Genomic DNA, 19,583 nt, shown 5'->3' with positions numbered 1-19,583 from the left:
TCTGTGCTAGTCTTTCGTATTAAATACCATCTGAACCTTCATTCAAACTGATACACATTTGGCGCCATGTGGCCCATTTACAAACATTTGGGTACAATGAGAGGTGAATGTCTGATGACTGGGAACTATTTGGGTTTCAGTGTTTCATTCAAAGAGACTCCGACATGTGGACAGAAGGAGCCCCAGGTCGAACCACCAACCGTGTAATTACAGACTGGCTCAGTCTACTTCCTGGAGCAGGAGGCATCATGCTGGGGTTAATTTGGAGCCGTGTTACAGGTGTGACTGTAACACTCACCACCCACTGGTTTACTGGGATCTTTCACAAACAGTTTGTTTCTGAAGCTCCTGTTTCCAAACATAAATACATTAATTTCTTAACATTGAGAAACAGTAGCTGCAGGAGAGAAGGAGGATATTCTGATGGTCTGTTTCTGCTGCAGAATCTGTTCCTTGGACAGCTGGAATAAGTGTTAAAGAGGCTACAACACTGATATATGTCTTTGGACGCACATGAAATAAAACAAAACATCTAAATTCAGTTGCATAAAACTCCCCAGTTACTCAGAACCAAACATACAGTTGTGTTTGTTACATTAAAATAACTAACCAATGGCTTAATAAATAATACTGTGAACATAAAGTGTGACCAACCAGCAGAGCCAGTCTCCAGAACCAAATATTGTTATCAAACTAGGGTCCAGTGATGAAAAATGTGGAGCACAGGGAGCTACGAGGCATCGTAAATACCTCTTTACCAACCAACCTGCAAAAGTTCAACTCAAAACAATACAGACTGTTGCACTCCTTCATTACTTTAACTAGGACACTGTGGCTTTAAGCTGAATCAATAACAGAAGAAGCACTTCCAGGACGTCAGTGTCAAGAAGTTTTCATTATCAAAAGGATGAGCTGTTAGCCTCTGACTAACCAGAGTTAGAGGTTATTTAACCAGCTGCCTCTTTATTTCTTCTAACAATAAAAACAAAAACCAGTTACAAAAAAGAAGTTACAAAAATATTTCTCCAAAACACAAGACACAAACACGATCGCAGTCACTTAAATCTGGGCTCCTCTTTTATAAATTAGCCTGCCTTCTATGCATCAGATACCCTAGCATAAATAATATAATCTTCACATAAACAAAGGTAGCATCACTGCTACAGAATTTATGCACAAAAATGCTACAAACATGTTCTCACAGTGTTCAATTTTCTATGCTACGCTGTGCATGGGCTCTGTCTGCACTGATAAAGATTCCCTCTTCATCAGAGTGGAGTCGCTGACATAGTGGAGGATGTGGCATTGCCTTCTGAACAATTTAAATAAGATTTATCTGACCACATGGGGGCACTCATAGTCTGGGATGGAGCACTAAACCTTTATATGCAGAAAATCAGGTGATTTTTAAGTTCAGGAAAACCCCAAAATGGTGACGCCAAGTCAAAGAGACGTACTTCTGTCCTCTTGTATAAATCACGATGTCACATTTACATCCACTCACAAAACTATATTTAACATGGTGCATCTTTGATAAATTCAGCTACTTTCTAGTTGTGGCCCAGACTTGATGTTTCAGAAAAACTCCTTTCTTCTTTAAAGGTGTATAGCCACGTTATTTTACTATTTTTATTTACACGTCAGTAGCTCACTCTGGTTGCATACACAGTTTTTATGAGAGATTATCACATCCTGATGGCGTATTAGTTGTTGTTTTGGTGTTTTATACTTTGATTTTGCCCAATTTGTTAGCAAATAAAGCCTTTAGTGTTGTTGTTTAATCACAGAGGAAGAATGTACTGCGCATGCGCAGCAGGGGATAAAGCAAGGAAGCGGCTAACAGCTGTTAGCTCAGTCCATCATTATTTACAAGTGGTTTATTAATTAAGCAAACTGGCCTTATGATAGTTCTATGATACTGCCTCTAGATGGCGCCACATCGGTTTATATCTGGTCATCGCACCCAGCGCTGGGTTCCATTTAGCCTCAAAACGGACCATCAGCACATTATCAACATGGAAGCTTGGTGTATAAAGCTTTATTTTATCGTGATCAAGCAGTTTTTGGTCTTTTTTTATAAGCATATAACGTGGCTATGTACCTTTAAATAAGGTGATATTTTAAATGCAGCTACATATGTGGCAGCTTAGCTTTTTAGTGTTTGTTCTAAAACTTTACAGAGACAGAAAGGTCCATTTATCTCTGAGCCAAAGATTTTTATTAGTGAGCTCGTCAGTGGTGGCTTGTCAATAGAAGGCACTAGGGTGCTATCCCCATTAGATTGCAGAAAAAAAGTGCAGACACAGTAAACAAATTGCAAAATAAAAATCATCACATCTGTTCTCTCATAAAATGTAGCTGACTTTTAAACTTTCAGCATTCCCGTCCCACTTTGGGTTTATTTTATGTATTTGCATTTAATTTTTAGATTTCAGCTGCGTGTGATGCCAGATAGGTGAGGTTACTGAGTCTCCTCAGGACGCAGCCAATCAACACTTTTGGTCTCATTCTTCATCCAATACAAATGAAAGCTTAAAAGTGCAAATGTCGCTCAAATATGGTGCGAACAGAAGAGTCAGACAACAACAAGAGAACGGCACAGAGAAAGCAAATGTGGTCCTTTATTTACAAAATAATAATTTCACGAGATTGTCGTCTTATGTAACAGTGGCAGTTTTCTTGTACGCATTTCCTGACCTATGAGGATAAATACACATCTGCCTTACTCGCATAGGATATTCTCTTGTCTTAAATCAACTTAAATGGAATTTTCTGAATTCCTATAACTTAAAAATAATCGTAATTTAGTGTAAATGAGAACAAAAATGGCTCCTCGCAGTGTAACGGAGACCCTGAAAAAAAAAAAAGAACCCTGCATGTTTCCATATTGACAGATTGATGATGTATACACAGCACATTACACTGAACCCGCTGAAGGTAAAGCAAAGTGCAAGAGAAAGATGACTAAGCAGAGAAAGGATGCAGATTTAAAGCAGAAGTGACAAATGAGCTGCAGTCAGAGAGGATGACTTATTACCAAAAACAAGCTCGGCTCGACTCGAACACTAAAAGCCATCGCAGGCGGCTGCATCTCTCCACTCTGTGACCAGCTCTACATCATTAGATTCGCCTCTCCTCAGAGAGTCATCTGAATGTAAGCCTGGCGTGCCTTTCTCTGCTCACGTTTCCAAACAAATTACTTCTGTCATGCTAGGCAACATGTTGCATATTGAGAAAGGGAGCAATTTATTCCAGAGACGTGTTTGGCTGACATTGCCCCGGGGCCACAGCGAGGTGAACCAAAGACTCCTCAGTGGGGAAGGAGAATGAAAGCGCCCGGCTGAGCCTGCGGCAGAACTAAATATTACCGCACAGCATAATGATGGCACTCAGCACCGGTGTCAGGTCAAAATGCAGCAGCATGGGCTCAGAAGTAAACGTTTCACTGCTTTTACAAGAAAATTACTGAGATTAGTGTGGTTATAATTATAAAATGGGTTATTAACCGAAACTAATGATGGTGCACGATAATGTACGGTTCACAACGGGCATGTGGTACCGGATAAAAGTTTCAAACCACTCCTAACTTTGTGGTATTTTCCCCCAGAGGAGCCAAACTTTCTTGGAATCTTTAAAAACGAATTTTATCAATAGTTCTCCAAACTTTCTGAAGGTCTTTCTTCCTTAAACTTTAGCGGATTTTTCATCCACTCATTTTCAGTCTGGTCCTTTGAGCTGAACAATCATTCCACACAGAGGGATGTCGTTAAAGCATTTATTTACAAAAGTTTTGTTGATTCCTCCTAGCAGCTGGTGGAAACCAATTACCTCGCACCAATAACCATCAGATTTCTACAGAGAAATGTTCTGCTAGCCAATCGTGACGACTGCTGATGGTCTGTGACTGTTCAGCAGACACTTTCTGACCACTAATGGTCATAGCTGAAGAATTTGGCTATTGACGGAGTGTTGCATCCAAGTATATTAAGGGAAAGGTCCATGAGCAGCAGTGAAGACTGCAGCCTTGAGGGGACTGTGAAGCAAAGCAAAGGTTTGGGGGAGATCACAAGGCGCTGGAGTCAGAACTACTGAGCAACTACACAAAGACACAGAGGCATGAAATGGGCTGAACCATAGACGTCAGAAAGGTCTTACCTGGGCTGAGGAGGAAAGGACGGACGGCTCCTCACTGGTCCAAAGTCCTCTTTTCCAGTCTACTTTCTAAACTTCATTTGGAAATCAAGGATCCAGGGTGTGGATGAAGATCGGAGCGGCACAAAGTCAGCCCAGATTGAGGTACGGCGTGAAGTTCGTGGTTCTGGTCCACTGGGTTTTACTGAAGGCCACATTCAGCTCAGCCATCTACCAGGACATTTTGGAGCACTCTATGCTTCCCTTCTACGGACAAGCTTCATGGAAACCCACTGGCTTGGTCCATATCTTCTCCAGGCGTGGATAAAATGTCTCAGCGTGGTTCTCTGGAGTCCTGACGCCTTAAAAACGTCTGTAACCGTTCCCCAACTGCTTGATGTCAGTGACTCTGTTTCTCATCCGGTCTTCAATTTATTTCCCTCGGGGCATCATGTGTAGCTTTAATAAGATCTTTAAGCCAATAAATTATAAATTATTTTTGAACTGTAAAATTTGGTTTATCTGAGGCAATTAATAATTCCCCAAGAGAGGTGCTAAACACTGCAAAAAGGGAACTAAAAATAGGTAAAATCCTCTTGAAATTAGTGTAATTTTCATTGATTTGAACTGGTAAATCATACTATTTGCCAATGGAATAAGATTTTTACACTTAAAATGAGAACAATTCATCTCCATCATCTTATTTCAAGTGCAGGATGTCTAATTATCTTATTTTAGGGGTAGAAATACTCATTGCATTGGCAAATAGTCTTATTTAGCTGCTCAAATTAAGGAAAAATATACATATTTTAAGAAAATTGTACTTATTTTTAGTGCCCTTTTTGCAGTGAATAAGTTAGAATTTTTTAAATCGGTTGTTGAAATTAATTCACTTTTCAATTATATTTTAATCTATTGGGACGCAGCTGTGAAAAACAAAAAAATAAAGCAGATGAACTGAATCTGTCTATGGCGGTGCAAACCTAAAGCACACTGTGGGGATTTTAACGCCCTAAGGTCATCACCACGTCATCGCTATCTGTGGTTGGCCCTCAACTGTGCAGCTGAGATGTTTTCCCATGATGCCCTGCAGCACTTCCAGAGGCCACATTTTGATGGATGACAGCAGGACCAGACCTGATGTCAATCAGTCAGAGGAACATAAATGAAATAAACAGGCAGTGAAGGAGGTGACATTTTTCACATAATCCTAATATTCTAAGGAATGATGTGTGACAGACACGGCACCTAGCAAACATATTCAGACAGCTTGAAGGTTTTCAGATGTGGTTGCATTACAACCACAAGCTTCGGCGTACTTTTTTCCGGATGTTACGTGACAGAGCAACATAAAGCATAAATGGAAAATGTAAGACAAATTATACACATTGCTAAGCATTTTGTGGCATAAAATGTTTTCAGCATCCTTTACACTGAGATGCCCTCAATAAAACCTAGAGTCCAGCTGTGTTTAATTTAATCTGAATCTAAATGCAGTGGTTCTGGTTCTGGCCTCAGAGGTTCTTCAGAGAACATCTAGGCGAGCAAAGAACGCAGCTGACGGGTCAGGGAGGAGGTTCTGGTCCAGTTTACAGCAGTTTCAGGTTCTACAGAACCTCCCAGAGCTCTGATCATCATCTGGTCCTGGAGAGAGGATGGAGCACCTGCAGACCTACCGGGACATGGACGTCCACCTGGACTGACAGGCTGGACCAGGAGAGCATTGATCAGAGAAGCAGGAGGACCATGGTGGCTCTGGAGGAGCTGCAGAGACCCACAGCTCAGTACACGTCACTCCAAACACACCATTGCCACAGTGAAACATGGTGGCGGCTGCATCATGATGTGGGGATGCTTTGACTCCGTTTCCTTCCAAAGTGCTGCACAGTTGGTCTCTCACATAAAATCTCAATAAAACAGTCAGGTGGATGAAAAAAACCACTGATACAAACGTATTAATATTTCTACCTATACAAAGCACTTTTTTTTAAATCAACGTTTAAAATGACGAGGGTTTAATCTATCAGAATGGTTAATGCATACTGGACGGATGGCAGTGATCGATGCTGAAGGCTGGGTTCTGACAGGGCGGTGGGGCTTTACTGGCACGAGAAGAGAGAACGATCCTTCAGAGGTCTGTGCAGTGAAGGCCAGCACGGCTGACAGCCTGGTCAATAATCACAACCGTGCTGCTTCACTCGCCGCCTAATGAGACTAATTAAACACGGCGGCCAAAACAAACACACAACCCGGGCCCACTTGATGATCCGGATCCATACGTACACCCACATACGTGCCCACACGGGACCTGATTGTTCAACGTAAGGTCTGCCTGCTGGGGTCTGTGTTGGAGTGTTTGAGCTGGACAAACAATCTGCTGCTCGTTGTGTTTGGTCAGGAGCGGTAATCGGCATCAGATAGATGGCCGGCGGTCCAAATGACTCGGCCAGACAAAAACAACACTGTACGAAGCCAGCACACATCAGAGCGCTCTGAGCTGTGACTCATTCCTGCGTCTCACTCCAGGCATCGTTGCCGTTTTTATTTCACTGAGCGGAAGATGGAGCGCTTTAAGAAGCCCTCCGGTGGTCTCTGCTTGTTCCCACTGCTGTTTGCTTTAATCCACCTCGGTGTGCAGCTGCAGAGGGATGTCGAGGTTAGACTCAGGGTCAGCGTTCCCGACCCAAAATGCAACGGGGGTGCTGAAAAATCAAAACTCAGACACATTTTATAAGAGCACAGATGTGATAATTACTTTTTATTTTGGAACCTTTGTTTACTTTCTACACGTTTCTTCCTAGTAGAGAGGCTGGTTTGTGATTTTGCAGAAGTAGCCTCATTTCAAAACGTTGCTTTTTTATCTGATCGTCTCAAGTTTCCATGAGGTTTATAAGTTTTTATGGAATACATATCTTTATACATTGTAAGGAAAATGGTCACTTTAAAAACTGCTATTTAAGTGGCTTTTTTTAAATCATCATCATCACTTTATCAGTAACTCCAATTAGATGTTAATGTGAATTTTTGTAGATCAGAGTTATTTGGGCTAAAATCCAAGTGGAAATTTGTGGCAATTTGAAACAATTCAATTAAGATACCATTTATGAATTGCTCTCAGACAGCCTAAAAACTTGGAGGCTCTTACAATTATTGGTGTGAGACCAAGATAATATAATTGTTCCAGTTGTATTCTGCAAGGTCTTTTAGGGTACCAGAGCATCTGATAATGATATAATAATAATAATAACAATATAATAATGATATAGCAATCGCATAAGTTAACATGACAGCAAACCAGTGATTCGAAAAGAAAAGAGAAACACGTCAAGTTTCCTGAAATAATAAGTATGTAGAAAAAAAGGTTAACCTTCACATCCGCATCTTGTGTGAAATTGTTTCTCATGCATGCATGTAGCATGGTCTGAGAAGGGGATTAGGTCCTCCACCGAACTCTGTCCCCTACAATAAAACATTTCCTCATGGCCCAGTATTTCTTGCACAGAGCTGAAGCATACCGGGTTCCTCTCTTCAGTTTGTTCCTTGTGGCAAATTGGTGTTGAGCCACCTTTGAATTGCACTGGAGGAGTTTAAAGTTAACACTGTGCATGAACGCTTTTAGGCTCCCTCTGACCAATATAATGACAGTAAGATTTTGTCCTTGTCCAATTATGTTGGTGCATTATCCTCACAGGCAGAAATAGCCTCACATATGTCTGCAACATTTCAGCATTTCAACTTTCAGACAAACAAATAATTGGGGAAAGAAGCCCCCCTCTGTGAAAACACTTCAACGTTGTTGTAAAAACTGCTAACAACCTCTGCAGCTCCAGTACAAGTTAGAAAGCTTTGATACAACGTTTTCCTTACAGTTCATTAATCTTATGTTAGAAATGAAACACACTAACTTTATTAATTTGCCACTAAATTCTCAAAATAATTTCACAGATTTTATTTGTGTTTGTTTATAAAGAGCCTGTTAAAAGTAAATGAAGAACTTGAAGATGAGGATCTCTGGTTGTGATTAGACCTAGCCTAAGGTTTGACGGTTTATGGTAGATTTGGTTGCTTAAGATCTTTAGCCTTGTATCTCATTATAAGGCAACTAAAACAGAACCAATTGCTGGTACTTACCAAATCTAAAACGTAGAAGCATCAAAAAAATCATAATAGGTGTTTATCATTTGAGCAGAGCGGTGCAGAGTAAACATGAGTCTGTATTTTACCTGCGGTGGATAACAGTTTAAAATTACCTCAGTTCAAAGAATCCTCATGAATTCTCTTAGGAAGCAAAACTAAACATTCTCAACTTTATCCAAGCAGCAAACAGATAACAGATAACTGGTCAACCTAGCAACAAATTTGTGTCTGGCCAATATTTAGTTGAGGTCAAGCTAACTACCATCTACATTCAAGCTAATGGCTAACTAGAGTTAATCTGGCGAAAACTGGAGTCAAGCTAACATTTAGTTAACTAAAGTCAGTTTCTCGGCTCACTGGAATGAAGCTAATATTTAGCTAAAGTCAAATTACACCACCGACATTCAAGCTAGCAGCTAGCTAGAGTTAGTTACTGCTAACTACAGTCAATCTAGCTCCAAACTAGAGATAAGCTAAAAAAACAACAACTACACTCCAGCTAAGAGCTAAATAAAGTCCATCTATTAGCAAACCAAAAACAAGCTAACAGCTCATCAAAGCCTAGCTAAAAGCAACTCAACATAAAGCTAGCCACGAACTGGTTTGTCAAACAGCTAACTGGAGTCAAACAGTAAATTCATGCTAACATAAAGTAACCAGAGGTCCCAGATTTCCTGGGACACTCCCAATGTTGGACAACGTGTCCCCGGCTAAAACTATCCCTGATTTCAGCATAAATATAAATGAGGGAAATAAAAATGGTTACGCTGCTTTTAGCGTTACAGACAGAGTAGTGGAAGAAAAGCTGAGCGTGCTGTCACACTCCTCAGCCGTTGCAAATTTCTGCTAAAAGCTAACAGCTAAAAAGATTCAGGGTAACTTGGAGAACACATGTAATGAGGAAAAGAGTGAATATTTTAACTCAAAGGTTTGATTGTGTTCCAGTTTAACTGAAAAGGATAAATGTCACATTAAGTATAGAAAAGGTTTTAAAATTATTTACCTTCGTCTTATCTCATTTTGTATCACAAAAGGGTTAAACAATTCATATCTACTATAATCATATTTAATTGACGAGTACACAGAGATTCAGCGAATTTTAGAGCAAAAAAGTTTCTTTAAATACAATCAAATGTTGAAATTGATACAGAGTTCAAGCCTCTGAGCGTAGTCCTAAAACAGTTGCAAGATATCAGTCTATTTTATTTTAGCTATTGTTCATAAGGTACAAAAAGGGAGGTTCTTACAATTTTACCAGTAGCAATGTTTTTTTACTAAGCCTATGCCACACACACGGCTGACAAACATGCTGATTCAAGAGTAAGTGCAGCTATGAAAAGAAGCGGTCACAGAGAAACTGTAAAATCATGCTACATAAGAACGGGATGGATAGGAATTGGGATGATTGTGGAAGCATTAGTCTTTCTAAGCTGTTTTAAGGCTTAGAGGGAGTCCTCTGAGTGTGTCATATACTGTAAGTAAGAGCAGGTAGTCTGAGAAAGTGACAGATTTAGAGCAAACAGCAGTTATGTTACTTTACAGACCAGGATCCATCAGTCTTTGAGAAAAACATCCAGGTTTACGACTACATGGACCACTGTGTGACCGGCTGCAAACACAAACACAAACATAAAGGTGTACAGTACAGATGAAATGAGGGCTTGTTTGGGAAGCGACGGTGCACTCTTAGGAGTTGGAGAGCCATTTCAGCCTTAAAGGATGTCCATCCATGAGCACCACCATCCTCTCAAAAACAAAAAAATAGCCTTTTTCTTCATATGCATTTCATTTTCCTCTCCAGGGGCTCCATTACGCCTCTAAGTGGCTCCATTTCTTGCTCAGATTTCTGAACAGGGGGTCCATTAACATAGCTGCTGTGTCTCTCCTCTTGCCCAGGTTCTTTAGGGCCTCATTTCGGCTCGGGATGTTGTGTCCATCACTCTGCCATTAAGGGCTTTCATATCCTGCTTGCGTCCAACTGGGGATCAGTTTCTTAAAATGGGGTTCCTCATCAGGGGCTGAAAAGAGGGAGGATTGTGCTGAGCTGTGACTCTCCATTCCCCACCCCCTTCCTTTCTTTTATTCCTCCACTCTTCTGCTACATGTAACGCTCAACATCTGGCTGCAAAACTCAAGTCGGCCATCTTAGAGTCACTGTTACAGCCAAAGATTCACATGCCATGCAAAGGCCATTCAGCGTGACAGATGCTTTAAATGGTTCTGGTCGTTTTGTCATTAGGTTGTGGTGTCGGAAGCTTATTGTCGCTATAAAACACGTTTTATTGATGCTTATAAAAACGTACAACCTGATAAATAAAAACAACTTTTTGCTGCAACTTTTGCGTAAAAGGTTTCTGAGAAATCAGGAAAAATTACCTGCAAGCACCTCTGAAACATTACACAGTTAATGATTATATTGTAGACTGCAATAAAGTAGTGCTGCATGCGTGAGTGTATGTGCTGGCAAGCGCATGCTGCTCTCTTACCATGATGGTGGTAACAATAACGGTGCGGTTTTCCATGCCAGTGGTGTCATTTGGAAGCAGCGGGGAGTCCTGGATCAGCACCAGTTTGTCTGCATCGTTCCAGTAGCCGATCTGCAGGGAGAACAAAGCATGAGGACCTGTTTCCATTTACTAATACTGAAAACATGTGCACAGCTCCATATGGGAGATTAATTATTATTGACAGAGTATCACAGTAGTTTGTCCTTTCAGTATCTCTGTGTTCTCAGACAGCTGACACAGTGTGACAAAGCTTTTCAAACAACAATGACATGAAGCTTATTTATTAGTAAAACAGTCTGATGCGTTAGCCAAATAACAATAGTAGAAAAAGTCCATAATCAAATTAGTTTTTAATAAACATTCCATGAATGTCCCATGAGTTTCCATCTGAGAGATTTGTTACTGATCCTCTGTTACATGCATCAGATTTGGTCTTTTCAGGACTATTAATATGACGTTGTGCAATTAGCTGCCCGCTGTGATAGAATATAATATAATCATGAAATATAATGTGGATCATACACGACTACAATCCCTGATGATGCTGACTGGGTAGTTTGAAACATCATGTGAAAATAAAATGGTCAAAGATGACATTGAGGGTAACAAAATTGGCTGAAACCAATAAGAATAAATCATGCTGTAATCTGGTAGTTATTGTCTAATGTTTCAATCAGATTTATATGCGATCAACAGGTATATGATACAGGTGAAGAGCTGATAACATCATTAGAAAGTAATACCTTTGTGGTCACAATGTGTTTAACTCATAATAGTTGGGTTCTAATAGCTTTATAGTACATTACAGTAAAATTAGTAAATAATTGTAAATTAATCACTACTTCATCAATACTTATTAAAGAAAACACGATATCACCTCAGGTAGTATAAGTACATTTTTGTGTCTTCGGGTCGATGGAATCCATAGTTTATTATGCAATCATTGACTAGTCCCTGATTAATATCTTATTAGTTCTGGTGTAATTAATCCAGTCTTTTGGTTTTAAATAATTAATATTGAATTTATTTATTTATTTATTTACCATTTAGCAGCACATCAGACTTAGGCACGGTTGGGTCATCCACTCTTAATATCTCAAGTCTTTAAAGCTAAAGTTGGTAATCCTGTTCTTAAACACTTTTTGTTGTATTGGGTAAAATTGTCCTTCCTTCCTGAAAGTAGTTAATACATTATGTATTTAGAAAAAGGAGGATAAACTCCTGTAATAAACTAACCAATCTCTGCCGTTCGGCACCAGGGGCAGAGATTGGTCAGAGTTTTGTTCCTGCTCTCACCCATAGACGCTATATACTCACCCTCCTCTGTCCCTCAGGTTCTGGGTTTATCACCTTATCTACTGGTTGTCACACACCATCATTCTGACATGCTCACATAACGCCAGCGTGCTCGTTCCTTCTGAGTTTCTGCTTCCTAGCTGAGCACATCTAGTGTTTATGTATCCGGTTAGCTTAGCAGTTAGCTTAGCGGTTAGCTTAGTGGTTAGCCATTGATAGTAGCTCTGCTGCTCTCACAGTAGACTTTGAACATGGCTGAGAATCGTAAGTAGTGAACCGAGAAGAAGAGGAAGGCCTCAGTAGAAATAAATAAAACCAGAGAGGATTTAGGAGATTTTTTTCACACTATCCCCCTGAGGAGCGGAACAGCAGGTAAGACGGTCCTGCACAGTTGTTCAAAAGAGGACTTGGGGAAACTTCAGGAAAAATCTGCAAACCAAGCTTTAACTTTACCCCACATTGAAATGTTTCCCTTATTCTGAAATTATTTCAGATGCAGCTTCCAAGCCAAAACGCAACTTAAACACTGGATTTAACAATATAAGTTTTCACATCTCTTATTGTCTTTACATTCAGCTGATGTCAAGAGTCTCCATCCAGGGGTCCTTTGGGGTCAAAGTGACAGACAGGAGGTGACCGCCAGGATGGGCTGCAGTCACCGTTTTGGCATAGCGTGACTAGGGAACGTCAGAAGATGAAGGCATGGAATGATTTTATGGTAAAAAGCCTGTATCTGAAATGCAACATTGTGTTAGCCTGATATACTGATCATAGAGCACGCTCAGGCTCTGACAGCAGCTGTAAACAGCCATAATTCAGGGGAGGTGGTGAGGACGAGGAGCGCTGACGCCTCCTGTGTGCCGAGGCCTCCGGATGATTGAAGGACATGGGAAATGTACGGGAGAGGCTCTGACCCTGCACAAACACACTGATATCCACACATGGATAGCATCCTGAAACAGCCCTGACTGTGGTGGAGCAGGACGGGCCAAAGCAGCTGGTGATTGATGGGAACTCCTCTTCTCCCTCTCCTCCACCAGCATACCTTCTGTTTCACTTCATCCACCACCCATCACTCCCTCAACTACTCTCTCACTCCCTCTTTTGCCTCAATTTCTTCAACACACATCCATCCTCTCTGGCCAGAGGCAGAGATGCTGGCAATGGATGTTTTTTACAGCTTACTTGTGATAACAGAAAATGGCACATTCCACATTAAATCCTTCCAACCCTAAACCACTTCATTTATCACAGCTACCTATACAGATCTCTGATATTATACTGATTTATAGGCAGTGAAGAGGAGGAGGTACTCCTAATTCTGAACCCTGTTTTCTAAGCAGATGATACTGCAGAAGCTGTGATAAACAGCTCTAACAAAAAACTCTCCAGCACTTGATGGCTGCAGAGGAGGTCATGCAATCATTTGAGTCCGGTGAGCTGAAACAGAGACAAGTCTAAAACAAACAGGACAGAGATCCCCGGGGACCACGGCTGGGAACCGTTACCCTACACCCTCTGATCTGTACATGGTCACGAGGATGAGGGGAGCCATATTGTGCAGCCCTACCTTCTGCTAATCCATACAAGGTCAAAATTATACACCACGTGCTCTAATATATGTGAACACAACCACTGATATTTGCCTAAATGTCCTTAAGCAAGTTGGACCTGCAGCACGGGATTTTTGCAGCCATCAACAAGCTTCTGGCTGGATATTTCAGCGCTTGTCCCAGCAGAGCGGGTGTGATTTATTTTAACTGGTTGCTTTTCTGGCTCTGACCGGCCCTTGGGAAGGCTGCTCAGTAAGCTGCATGTCAGCCAGCTAATCTGGTCCAAAACCTGTTAGGATGCATGTTTTTGAGTTCACGGTCCCAGAACTGTGTCCCAACTCCAACCTTCCAGCAGCTGATCAGGCAGGGTAGTTCTCAGCCCGCATTATTCCAGATAGATGATGAAATGCAAAAGCAGTGAACTAAACCCTAATCATGATCCTACCACCTTCATGCTCGACAGTTCACCATCATGTGGCCCATACCGCAAATGTGCAGGTACCCATTTCTGTTATTATATGGTGGATCCACTATTTAAATAAAGACTTTAGGTCAGAAATGTACATCAATCAACACATCATTGAAGTTAATGTCATATTGGAGCTTTTAAAGTTCTTTCTCCAGGGTGGAACGATTATATGAAAGGAATTAAATAAGAATTGGATGTTAAAGTTTGGGGTTTTTTGTCATCCTCACAAGGGTCAACATTAAGGATTTATATCCCATAAATATGTAAATCAGTGTCTCTTAGCAAGTTGTGCTTTCACAGAATACTTGCAGCAGTCAACAAGCTGCTGGTCCTGGATTCAACCATTCAGGAAGAGTTGAGCAAACTGGAAGAACCCATCCTTTTTACTGCAATGAGACACACCATCAGCATGACGCTACCGCCACCGTGTTTGCCAGTGGCTGCAGCGTTCTTAGGTTGGAAAGCCTCACATTTACCAAAGGTACTTCTTGTTGTTGTGGCAAAACAGCTGGAACCTAGCCTCGTGAGACCATCCTGATCTCGCGAGCTTTCAAGGTTTCACTCGCAGATCAGTCTGGCTACTCTCCATTAAAGAAAATTTGGAGCCGTTCACCAAACGAACGTCCAATCAGCGTTGGCTTTGAGGCGGGTTGAGGTGTGACGCAACGAGAAGCGCGACAGTTCAGTCTAAAGAACATGGCGGCTTCAGCCGATGAAACTAGCGTTAGCGTGGCTATCGAGCAAGTTTTATCGGAATTACAGAGTATTTCTTTGCTGAGCTAACGAGCCTTTACCTGCAGCAGCAAGAAAAGCTTGGCTTGTGGTTGTGTTTTCGTCATCGCTCGTAACAGAGTGACGACGAATCTGATTGGTTCATTTGGCCCGTCTATCACCAACATAGGCCAATCAGCTAACCAGTATTTTCGCCCCTTCCCAAAATTACTTCAACAGAGGGTTTCCAGATGGATATGCGGAGCAAATCTATCTGGTGGAGTCAGGTAAGCTGGAACCATGTCTGACCATCAAAGGTGTCTCCAGAAGACACTTGGCTTGTCCATGCTCATCAGCTTTGCAGCAGGAGCTTATTTCTCTGGCACAACCCTGTCAGTTCATTCTATTATTGTGCCCTGATGGTTCCATCCACCCAGGAACCCGCGGTCCCTGGACCTTCCCATTGCTCTGGTTCTTGGTCAAACTATATTGTTAAGATATTGGTGTTTCCTTTTGTTTTTAGGATTTTACCTGTTGTTAAAATAGTCTTGTTTTATTTCTTCATTTATTATTTTTACTGTTTCTACTGTTCAGCACTTTGATTGAAAGCCCTTTATAAATGAAGTTATCATTAATCCCAGGCCTGCTGGCTAACAAATCTTTATGCTGCAAAGAGGAACTACCATCTGCACCAAAGAATTGTCTGCAGTTGTTGTTGGGTCTGGAGATATCCCAGAACCTTCAGCACCACTTATCAGCGGCGATGAGTGAAAATCCACAATAGACTGTTGCTGCTTGTTCTGATTCGCTGTATAATCATTCCACCCTGGCAAGAACTAAATGCTGAACCAAAAGCACCAGATTCAAACGACTGAACCTGTAAAAATCCATACAGTCTGGGTGGGAAACCTGACTCATTAATGGAGGACTGTGTGTTCATGTCTTACCCGTCTGGGTCCATTATTCTTCAGCTCAAACACGTCCATAGTGTAGTTGACCCTTCGGCCATAGTGGTCAAACTGAACATTACCTGTTAATCCCTGCAGCCGGACCTGCACACAGAGGGAAAAAAAATGATGCTGTGGGGAACAAAGCAGTCAGATCACTCCTTACAGGTGGTGGGACTAAATATCAGAATCAGATATACTTTAATAATCCCAGAGGGACCATATGGATGGTACACATCCTTAAAATACTCTGATGAGGGTAAAACAGAACTTTTCTCCGAACATCGCATAAAGAGCCTTCCGTAACATTTGCAAATCTCATTGGGGTTTTATGTGCTAGACCAATGCAAGGTAGGACATAAATGTGAAGTGGAGGGAAAAAGATATAAGGTGTTCGGAAATGTAGATCTGAAAGGTGTGTTGTGTGCATTTGAAGAGTCCATGCAGTCATTGAATCACCTGACATCAGTTAGAGCTGCAAACCTTTATAGGTATGTCTCAAGATGACAAGAATGTATCTCTTAATATCAATATTCATGTCTTGCCACAGAAGCTCAGTTGGATTTGGTTCTGGACTTTGACTAGGCCATTCTAACATATGAATCTGCTCGGATCCATCCCTGCTTGTTCAGGGTGGTTCACCTGCAGGAAGGTGAACCTCCACCTCAGTCTCAGGTCTTCTGCAGCCTCTAACAGGGTTGTCTGGATTCAGAGTTGCTGTCATTGAGTAGTTGAATTTGCAGCAATCCCTCATACTGAGCATGCATGAAGCGACAGTGGAGAGGAAAACTCCCCTTTAACAGGGAGGAGAACCTCCAGCAGAACCAGAACCAGGCTCAGTGTGAACGCTCATCTGCCTCCACCCACTGGGGCTTAGAGAAGACAGAGCAGAGACACAGAAAGCACAGAAGCTCACATTGACCCAGGAGTACTTTCTATGGTAGAGAAGACAGAGCAGAGACACAGAAAGCACAGAAGCTCACGTTGACCCAGGAGTACTTTCTATGGTAGAGAAGACAGAGCAGAGACACAGAAACTCACATTGAGCTAGGAGTACTTTCTATGTTAGAGAAGACAGAGCAGAGACACAGAAAGCACAGAAGCACAATACAAAAGTAAGGAAGACTTCTCAAAAATTGTTTTGATAGATTTTAAAAACCCTATTTTTCTTCTTTCCACTTCACATTTATTCATACATTTGTGTTGGGCTGTCACACATTTCATTAAACTACACTAACAGTTTCCAGCTCCACAAAACAAGGAAACAAGGAAAGGTGAGATCTTTTTAGATCTTTAGCTCCTTTAGCTTTCTGGCCTTTGCAGACCCGGCCCAGCATAAGATCCGGTTGAGTGTCTCGCCTGTTTCAGGGTGCGCTCCATGTCTATGCCCTGGTTCCACGGGGCGGCAGGGTTAGCGAGGCAGTCGCCGGCGTTCCCCCGCCTGGAGAGGTCAACCTTTTGTCTGCGCAGGCTCCGGAAGGCCTCGGCCATCACCATCACCCCGTCGTACGTCAGCGCCGACGTGTACTGGAAGACACAAGGAGGAGCTCACAGATAACGAAGCTTTTCAGTCGCTGGTAGAGCATGTTTCTGCTCCAACTCCATCAGGAAGCCCTGCTCTGCTCCGGCCCGTTACAGGTTAACACACGAGGTAAAACCCAGCAGACAGATATCCTGTGATTTGTAAGTGAAAGTCCTTGTAAGCTGTTCTGTCTGTTCAGGCCGTACGGCAGGGAGGAGACCCGACCCGAGGTAAGGCATGAGCCCAATTAAACGCTGATTTAGCCGAACAGGTTTAATGTTCTGCTGGTCAGATGTTTTTAGAGGGCATGCAGAGTTTCTGCAGGGCCAAGCACTTCCACGTAACGGGAACAGGAGCTTTACTCCACTCATTATTTTGTGGAAACACACAGAGGAGGAGAGGAAGACGAGAGCAGAGCACCCCCCCCCCCAGTGTAAAGCTCCCAATTTACGCTAATTTATCTCTGACCTGAAGACGCTCTGCTGCCTCTCGTTATTTGGTCTGCAAAAATCACGCTCCCCCTCAAGAGCCATAAGTTTTCTGAAAGTAACCTCAGAGAACTAATTGAGTGGATGGAGAAAACACGGCCTGATTTTGGGGGGTGGGTTTGTCCAGCCGGGAAGCAGCCTGGCATTAATTATCCCGGCTAACAGGAGTTTATCGGCCTTGCCTGCAGCCGGGGGTGAATCCTATTCATTAGCCTGCTGCTCTCCGCGACATCATGGCTTTTATAGCGCTGGACCCCGCCCCCTGCTGCCGCTCCCCATCCAGCCAATCACAGCCAGACATCTGCCTCCAGCACGTCTTCATCCATCACGTCTTCATCCAGCGCATACAAACATACATGAATACGATTTAAAATGTTTCTGTTCGCTTCGGCACACCACAGTCAGGCACAACATTATGACCCCTGACAAGTGAAGTGAACACCAGAAACCGTCTTCTGTTTCTGCTTCTGGTTTTTGAGATCAAATAGATTTTAATATCAAACAACAACAAAAAAAAAACCCACAGTGAAAATCAAAAGCAGTTTTAAAAACGAAGGTTTTCATTTGTGAAGGCAAATAAAAAGTAATCATTAAACAAATTTTTTGGAAAACCAGAGTTCAGTATCATGTCACATCCAGGCCTGATGATGGCCAGACCTTTATTATTAAGAAATTGTTTAAATAGAAACCATCGGGCAACACGAAGTAGGCTAAACTATTAAAATGATCAGCACATTATGCCCCAGGCAGAAGAAATTCAAGCTCATTGCATCCATCAGTCTAGAAAAAGGTTTCAGATTCTGTTTCTCCAGGACTTTCAGACCTGATGTTCACTGGTTATAATTATGTGATCATGAAGTATAATTATAATCAGAAAAGAACAACCCGATTGGTCCTGTGACTGGACCTCGACATTTAACAAACTCAGATTTCAAGGAGTTTAACAACAATTTATCTGCTTTAATTAAAGGTCAAGTCTGCTCCATAAGTTCAGGAAATCATAAAGAGTTTATTTCAGGAATTCAATTTAAAAAGTGAAACTATGTACATAAACTATATGTACATTTACTCCACATTGAGGGACATATTTCAGCTGTTTGTTTCTGTTAATCCTGGAGTCAGCTTTGGTTGGCAGGATGAAAGGTGCGGGTAGGAGTTTATAAGTGGCAGAAGGATTTAATCAACTAAAAATGAAACTGACAGGTTTAGCACACGGAGATCAAGACATGGAAGATGGACAGAGCAATGGAGGACCAGAGTAAACGACTGGAAGCAGACAGGGTAGAGGAAGAATCCAACAGGTAACAGAAAGAAGAAGAATTTAAATATTGGGAAGATTGGGATGAGCTAATCAGGGTAAATGAGTTGCAGCAGAGGCAGAGAAGCTGAGAGGAGGAGACTAATTAACATGAGTGGAGAAGAACTCCAGGAAAAAAAACTAGAACCTGAAGCACAAACTGATGAACCAATACAACATAATAAATAACGATAAACACTAAATATGGGAAATAATATAAATACAGGAAATAATGAGAACCCAAACAACAATGAGAACCATCACCTAACCCGCGAGGGTCATAACACCTGCTTATCTTCACTACCAGCTGATGTAAACCCAAAGTCTCTCAAAACCTCACATCAGACCAATAAAAGAGGATTTTAATCCAGAATTGTGTTCCTAGTGAACAGTAGGTCTGGGTTCTGTACGCCATCTGCGGTCAGTACCGGGTCTGGGTTCCTTTACCGGGTCCGGGCATAAATTGCTGCATCAGTGTAGCATGGTGGTTCTGCTGAGGTGTTCAGAAAGTCCAGGTTGCTTCAA

The 19,583-nt window shown here is 41.9% G+C and overlaps 1 protein-coding gene across 4 annotated transcripts in view; it reads right to left on the bottom strand.

The window, feature by feature from the left end:
• The window catches only part of gria4b (glutamate receptor, ionotropic, AMPA 4b), a 146,424-nt gene that overhangs the window by 42,431 nt on the left and 84,410 nt on the right, over positions 1 to 19,583 (bottom strand). For 3 of the 4 annotated variants that reach the window (XM_036142709.1, XM_036142707.1, XM_036142706.1), the window contains exons 7-9: positions 17,111 to 17,278; positions 15,752 to 15,856; positions 10,755 to 10,865 (exon numbers count right to left, since the gene is read on the bottom strand). In XM_036142709.1, the coding sequence (XP_035998602.1) occupies positions 10,755 to 10,865; positions 15,752 to 15,856; positions 17,111 to 17,278 (384 nt within the window). Of the gene's footprint in view, positions 1 to 9,168; positions 10,287 to 10,754; positions 10,866 to 15,751; positions 15,857 to 17,110; positions 17,279 to 19,583 lie in introns of those variants that run through there. The other variant, XM_036142710.1, reaches the window with a different exon arrangement.

The sequence above is a fragment of the Fundulus heteroclitus genome, chromosome 11, assembly GCF_011125445.2.
Source record: "Fundulus heteroclitus isolate FHET01 chromosome 11, MU-UCD_Fhet_4.1, whole genome shotgun sequence".
NCBI classification, from domain to species: domain Eukaryota; kingdom Metazoa; phylum Chordata; class Actinopteri; order Cyprinodontiformes; family Fundulidae; genus Fundulus; species Fundulus heteroclitus.
This window is presented reverse-complemented; position numbering and strand designations above follow the sequence as displayed.